The sequence below is a fragment of the Rousettus aegyptiacus genome, unplaced genomic scaffold, assembly GCF_014176215.1.
Source record: "Rousettus aegyptiacus isolate mRouAeg1 unplaced genomic scaffold, mRouAeg1.p scaffold_m13_p_7, whole genome shotgun sequence".
Lineage (NCBI taxonomy): Eukaryota > Metazoa > Chordata > Mammalia > Chiroptera > Pteropodidae > Rousettus > Rousettus aegyptiacus.
The window spans coordinates 281,656-288,938 of NW_023416310.1; the positions used below are offsets into that span (position 1 = coordinate 281,656).

The 7,283-nt window shown below is 60.8% G+C and overlaps 1 protein-coding gene across 1 annotated transcript; it reads right to left on the reverse strand.

Moving 5' to 3' along the window:
• Positions 1–2,423: 2,423 nt before the first annotated feature.
• TMEM18 (transmembrane protein 18) lies at positions 2,424–5,893 on the reverse strand. Its single transcript, XM_016155846.2, has 5 exons — positions 5,648–5,893; positions 4,922–5,042; positions 3,937–3,991; positions 2,684–2,777; positions 2,424–2,600 (listed from the first exon to the last, which is right to left on the reverse strand). Exons 1-5 carry the CDS (start codon positions 5,651–5,653, stop codon positions 2,508–2,510), a joined length of 369 nt encoding a protein of 122 aa, XP_016011332.2. The 5' UTR covers positions 5,654–5,893; the 3' UTR covers positions 2,424–2,507.
• Between the last annotated feature and the right edge of the window lie 1,390 nt (positions 5,894–7,283).

The following is a 7,283-nucleotide window of genomic DNA, read 5'->3' on the forward strand; positions in this document are numbered from 1 at the left end:
CTTTTGGACAAACTTTTATATTGTGAAAATACAAACTGTGAATTTACCGTGTAATGTTGTGACTTTTGCTATTAAATGCATTTAACTTCAACACTCAAAGCTGATATCATATACGTTGAATTTACTATTTTGGCTTAATAATTGTGATATCAGTAACTGTTTCCAAAATACTATGTACATGTTACCACAGGGAACAAATCCAGAAAGACCTCGGGTCATAATTAACCGCAAACCCATCGGGGTCATTACACTGGCGTTGCCGAGCCAGTCGCCGGCCTAGGTCTAGAAGTCCGGACACCTCCGGGACACAGTGCGCCCCGCCTGCAGCCGCCTGGAGCTGCAGGGCCCGGCACGAGGCAGGACACGGGGGGCCGGGGTGTGATGGTCCCTCCGGCACGCTCACGTGCTCACGTGTAACTGGCCCAACTTGTGAAATTAACGTGTGACGCAGCAAACCCTTTTAAAGCCATAACCCTATCAAACAGCCTGGATCAGTAACTTGCAGAAACGCACAGGTGGCATGCTCCCAGGTATGACAAAGCCTGGCCTCACACGGGACGCGACCTTTTTGGTCCGTCATCTTTTTTTTTTTTTTTTTTTTTTTACGTTTAGCACAAAGGTTTAACACATCAAGAAGGAACTAGAAAAAATTTCAGGTTAAAAGCTCCAGTAGCTTATTCTAGAAGGTTCTATCAAATTACTTCCAATATTAATGTCAAAATTCAGGAGTTTCTCTACTAAGAGTTTATAATTGTTTATGAACACATTATGTATCTGGACTTCAGTAATTAATTTTAATCTATCGAAGTGTCACCTTTTAAGCTGCTAAGTACAAATGCTTTCATTAAGGACAATTTTTTTTTTTTTAATTTGAAGAATGTTTCACTTGGGGGGAAGTCTCGTTAAAATTATGACAACTATTCACAAACTATTTTTCAAACCCAAACTAAGAGCCAATGGCATTTCCTTTATTAAACTGCATTTTTCTAAAAAACCTGACTGTCCTCAGCGTCACTCGGTTCCAGACGAGGCCGGGACAGTGAGCGTGCTGCATGCTGATGGGGCGACGTCCTGAGTGATCTGTGCGCCCGTGCCAACGAGAGTGACAGTGTTATGCCCCTGTGCACCCGACTGCGGAGCTGCGGAACTTAGGACTGTAATCAACGCGCCCGCCGGGACTGCCAGCCACTGACTCCCTCCCTCGTGATTCTGTGTCCTGAAAACCACAAGGCTGATTCCACAGGGACCCCGACACGGTGGCCTGCTAGGCGGGGGCAGGTTGTCACGATGTGAGAAGGCCGAGGAGCCCCCAGCCCGTGTCGTCCCAGGACAAGGTCCCAGCGCCCCAGGAACGGGGCCAGGATGGGGAGACGCGGCGCAGGGCCCCACGCCCCTGCTCCCGGGGTTTCTTGACTTCAGCAGGGCTGTCACTTTGGGTCAGATGGTCCCGTCTGGGGACTGTCCTGGGCATGAGGACCACAGCTGCACCCCTGGGCCCCAACCCTCCAGGGACCACCCACATCACTGCTTCGCCATAAGCCCTGGAGCAACGAGCCTGCTCCAGGTGGCCCAGCGGGGCGGCCCGGAAAACTGTGCCCTGCCAGGAGGTGACGATACCCATGCCCCACAGCAGACTATTACGTAGTCCGTTTTTACCCTGGTTGAAACGTGGTCCCTCGCACTGATTACAAGAGCAGCAGGACCACTTAGCCAGTTACCGCGGGCTCCGCAGGCGCACACGCCCACAGTGTAGCTGGCAGACCCCGGGCACCGTGAACAGAGACAGGTCCGGCGTTGGAATGTGTCCTGTGACGTGCACGGCTCCTGCGTTTTGTTTCTTCACGGTTTCCAGTCCACCTGTTTGTGACATCGGTGGAGGTGTTTGGATCTGAGGAACGTGGAGCAGCAGCTACGACCTAACGGGCACTTAGCGGTGACGCCCGAGAGCCGGCGACAGCTCCCCAGCGTGGGGCCTGCATGAGGCGACTACTCGGGCCTCCGTGGCCTCTGCAGCCCGGGGGGTCCGCTCCTGCTGGGGGCGGGAAGCAGCACCGCGCCTGTCCCACAGCGCTGCGCTCCGGAGCAGGGACCACCGGCCCGTGCTGGCAGCCAGGCCCTGCTCCCGGTCGGCTGTGCGACCCCTCCGAGATCCAACTCACAGGAGGGGCCACCTCGGCCCGCCTGGACCGCACCCCTTGGGTCCCCATGCGACTCTTCTGCCACCGGGTTCCAGCATGTTACTCCCTCATTGGCCGAGACGTGATCCTGCAACCTATCGGCCTATGAAATGTCGTTACTATAATGATGGTTCCTGACGTGAACCCAGCTAAACAAATGACTCACAAAGACAACCTCAGCCTGTGCACGTGATGTGCGCAGACGAAACACCGTCGCAATAAAAGAATCACCTCTGCAAACCGGAGGACACCTGTAAGACGTGCACTTTAATGCTCGCATCAACGGTGGCGGAGTAAAACCTGCCACAGAACACGGAGCGCCGCGCGGAGTCAGTCTTTCCTCTTCCTTTTCCGCTCTTTTCTCTTCTCCTGTAAGTTCTTCAGGTCGGCCATCACGCTCAGAGTCTTGCGCACCCACAGGATCTGCAAACGAGTGTGTGAGACACGTTTAGCGCTGAGGACACATGTGCAGGGAGGAGACAGAAGCCGGGCTCTGCGACACGCACCACGAGGACCATGGCGTTGAACAGCAACGGGGCCGAGAACACGAGCGAAATGAACATCCCCCTGGAGTCGAAGTACTGGTACTTTGAAAATAACCTGTTTTAAGAAAAATGTGAAAATTACTCGGCATCACAAAATGACGTGTTTAACAAACGTCTCCATTTACCGTCAGGCGTTCTGAAAGCTCGCTTGTCAGCAGCGGCACCACCGGCAACTCGGGGGCCAGCACGGCACGTGCGCCGAGTGACGATTAGTGACGCCCCTGACAACTCGCGTCGCAGTGACAGACGATGACTGAGAACCTAGTGTGTGCGTCATCAGCCCTGGGGTTAGGGCAGCACGAAGACAAGACCCGGCTCAGGCACAGCCTGGGTCCAAGGACAGCGGGGACAGTCGGAGCCGGCCTGTCAGGAGTCATCACAGAGCACGAAGCAGCGAGGGATGTGCGCGGGGCTGAGACCTAGGGAGCGCCACTCCCCTTGGTCACCCCGGGAGGGAGCGCGTGGGGTGACAAGAGGCTGGGCTCACACTGTGTCAAAGGCAGAGGCCACAGGACCTGAGACCGTCTGCATGGCGCGTGAGGCCTCCGGCCTGAGTGCCTGAGGAGAAGCTATCGTGCTCCGGGGCGGTTGGGCGGGGAGGGTTAGCTGTGTGACGGTCACCAGACAGCCACAGTCTTCAGGTGGCGGGACGGAGACCCCGGTGCCCCGATGCCTGGAGAACGCAGGCTGCGGTGGCTGGTGGGGAGAAGGGAGGGTGCGGTGCTGTCCTAGGAAGACGGAGCGGAGGGGAAGCCGCAGACAGGACAAGGATCCGGGGAGGTGGGGGGACACAGGGCGTGGCCTGGAGTTTCGGGTGAGAGGGTGGGAGGGCCCTGCAGAGAGGACGTGGACAGAGCTGCCAGCACCTCGCCGCAGGAGGGCTGCCCCCAGCGGGCGCCACACGGGGACAGTGGCTGTCGGGAGCACAGCAAGGCCTCAGCGCAGCACCCTGCGCTCCGCCCGCATGTGGACCCAGCTCTGTCCCTCAGTAAAGTCACAGCCGCCCCGCCCATTCCCACTGCCACAGTGTCAAGCAGCCCTCAGCTGAACTGTTGGGGGCAGCGCCGCAGGGCCACAGGGTGCTCGCTGTCGGCAGGGGCTGCCCACCCGGGCCGGCGGCGCAGAGCGGGGCCTCGCCAGGGCCGCGCCGCGCACCCGCAAGACGAGCCTCGCTGAGCGCGCTGCCGAGAACCGCTGGCGCGGGCGGGTCTCACCTCCAGTTCCTGGCCGCCACCTCGTTGATGTACTCGGCACAGTAGACCAGAGTCACTGCGAGAGGGGACAGAGGAGAGTCCCAGGTTAGCGTGAGGGACTTCGGCCGCACCTCCCTCACAAACGAGCAGTTGATGTAAACACGACAGGACAGCAAGAGTGCGACAAGCAGTGGGGTTTGTTATAGATATGACACGAGGCAGGGTCACACGTAAGGTCACAGGGCACTCTCACTGACAAAGGGACAGCAAGGTCAGCACGCGACCGTCCCCACGGGCTCAGTGCGGCCGGGGTCCTTCCGCCCGGAAACCTAGTGCGTGCCCGCTCCGCCCGCATCTCCCACGGGACGGCGCGGCGGGCGCCAAGGGGGGAGCGGTCCTCGCAGCCACGCGCCGTCCACCTCTAGAACCCAAGACAGCGGCTGCCCTGGTGAGCCGGCCCCTGCGCGGCCACAGCGGCGTGGCGGCAGAGACCAGGCAGACGGCCACCCTAATGCACCAGCCGCAGCAGGAGCCACACGGGGGCCACAGGGCTGCTCCTCGCCTCGCCTGAGCCCGTGCGGGGACCCTGTGGCCTTCCTCGTCACTCCACGCCCCTGTTCTTTCACGTTCCTGTAGCTCCTGTGCTGAAATCTGACCCGGGAAACGCGTCACTCTGCGCACAGCGCCTCCGCGGTCACACTCTGCTGTCCAGGGCAGGCAGCGCAGGGCCGAGGCCCCCGAGAAAACGGCCTGGCAAAGAGACTCGGCGCTCCCCGGAGCCTAAGTGTGGTCTCTTCTCCTCCTACCCGCCACTGAGCCCCCTCCCCAGGCAGTCGGCGCCCCGCGGTCCTTTCAGATCCACCGTCCACGGGAGAGCGAGAGCGGGGCGTGCCCTGCAGCGCAAGGTGCGACGCACGGTGGAAGGGGCAGGTCTGAAGGACACGTCTATGTGCAGAGAACATGCACGACGTGTGTCACACACACAAGTCCCGCGTGGTCTACTCACCCAGGCACAGGAAATGCCCGACCTGCAGCTCAGACCTCTGCGACGAGAAACAGGTGAGCAGCAGGCAGAGCACGTGGAAGGCGACCAGCCCCAGGAGCCACGGCTCGGTCCAGTCTGTCTGCTGTGGGACACATCGAGAGACACTCAGCAGCGACAGCTCCTGCAGGGCCAGGCTTCCTGTCTCCAGGGTCAGGGGGAGTCAGGGGGCCGGGGGGGGGGGCCTCCCTGAGGCCTCAAGACACGGGGGAGTGGGTGAGGGCAGCAGCAGGCGGGGGTTGGGGGGAACCTGGGTGCCCCCATGGCAACTGCTGCCCAGGGACTGAGGGGCAATCACTGGCGTGGGGCTGGGGTGCACAGCACTTGGCCCCATGGACTGGCGCTTCTGCTTGCTGGGCAGAATCAGTCTTCGGGCTGAGCAGAAGCTAAGGATTGTGTCCCCCTGGTGAGGGGGAAGTGCAGGGGCTCGTTCAGGAGATGCACTCGGTTTCTCCCGGGGGACCAGTGCTTAAAGCCTGGGAAGTCTGAGCCATCCGAATTTGCAAGATGTGACTTTCTGCCCTCCAGCCCTCCAACTAGAGCTGCATCTCCTCAACTTTATGGGTGGATATGTCCGCATCCCCCAACTCAGACGCTCCTCTAAACTGATTTCTGGCCCCCATGCTCAGATCCACACTCTGTCATGCCCTCCTCAGACCCCGCGAGGAGCTCTCAGGCCTAACTGTGCACCTGCATCCCCGGGCATCGCAGGACCGCGCACAGTGGTCACTCTACAGCTTGGGCACGGTAAGCTGGCCATGAGCTATGTCCATCAATGCGCATCCGAGGGGCAAGAGCGAGGAACAGGGAGAGGGCAGGCAGGGCAGCGCGCGGGCAACAGCAGGAGGCCATACTGAGCAGGGACAGGGACGCCGGGGGAGTCACAGCACCTTGCCACTCCGGCCGCGCCCGGTCTACCCCCTCTCGACCCCCGCCGCACTGCTACCCCACCCTGCCTGACGTCGGGCTCCGCCCCTAAACCCTGCCCGACCGCCCAGACCCCGCCCCCAAAGAGCTCCTCCCCACCGCCCAGTGCCCGCCTGCGGAAGTCCCGCCCCCCGCCGCCAGGACCCGCCCGCGGAGGCTCCGCCCACACCAACCAGGGCCCCACCACACCCCGGGGCCGTCCCCAAAGCCGTCTGCGGCTGCCGGTGTCCGTGGCGGCCGCTAGGAAGCACGGGGCGGCTTCAACCGCCAGCGACCGAGCTGGTCATCAGGTTACCATGATCACGGAGGGGATGCTGACGGGGAAAGAGCTGACTGAGAAGGCGGACGGCATCGTCCCCAGAAAAATCCCACTCTCACCAGCGCAGTCTGGCCGGCCACGCCCCGCGCGGCTACCGCGCAGAAGGCTTCCGGCGTCGCCTCTCGCGAGATCTACGTTTATCGCGAGACATACTGCTTGGCAAAGGGAGGGTGTGCCTTGTTGCCTCGCGATATCTCCAAGCCTCGTCCCGGGTCCACGTCTCCCGATAGTCAAGTGTTAACTGTAATGGCGCTCGATGTATTTCTCCGTCCGTCATGCTGGGCAGGAGCGGGAGGGCGCTGTGAAGTGCATGAAGCCGGTACAGTGCCCAGCTGTGCAGCTGGCCACGGGAGGCCGGCGGCCGTTCGCCTAAGGCCCTTTTGCCGGGTGTTCCATGTCTCGGGCCCTCCGCCGGGAGGTCAAGGCGCCGGCCAACGGCCCGCTGCGCCCTCCCCTCGGGGACGGGCCAGGAAGGACGCCTCACGCGCCTCCCTCAGCTCAGCCTTTACGGTCACGGTGCCACGTCCCCGACCGGCCCCCCAGCGGTGGCTCCTGCCTAGTCCGTGTGACTCCCCCGAGAGGTTGTGCGGCTGCTGTTCGGGGGCTGGTCCCGAGCGCGGCAGCCACTCGAGGTGGGGCCTGCGTGTGAACAGGCCTGTCTGCGCTTTCCTGCCAACTCCTCGAGTCCGCAGTGTGCGATCCCTTTTTCCACACTGAACCTTGGGGACTGTGGTGACAGCTCTTAGGCTTCTGGGACTCTCTGTCCTGTGCCAGCCTCTGGGTTCCTGGTTCGACTCCGGGGCCTCTGGGCTGCACGGTTTGATCCCAGTGTGAAGCCCAGTTACTCTTTCGTCGCTACAGTGCAGGTTACCGCAGAGACTTTGACAGCAATGCGGATTTTATTTGTTTTCATAGAAATCAAAGAGTCTGTGCTTCCCGGAGTAGCAGTCCTGCTTGTCACCCCTCCCAGCAGGTGGGAACCTCCCCTCGCCCCTCCCCTCTTGCTTCCAACTGTACTCTATTTCCTCTTTCCTCCTAAACATTCAGAAATGAGCCTTCCCTTGGTCTAACGTCGTTTTA

What these genes read in the sequence shown, in the direction of transcription:
- TMEM18 (XM_016155846.2), bottom strand. An exon ending in CGGGCATTTCCTGTGCCTGG is followed by an intron (nt 3,992 to 4,921) that starts GTGAGTAGACCA and finishes CCCCTCTCGCAG; the next exon opens with TGACTCTGGTCTACTGTGCC. An exon ending in GTGGCGGCCAGGAACTGGAG is followed by an intron (nt 2,778 to 3,936) that starts GTGAGACCCGCC and finishes TTCTTAAAACAG; the next exon opens with GTTATTTTCAAAGTACCAGT.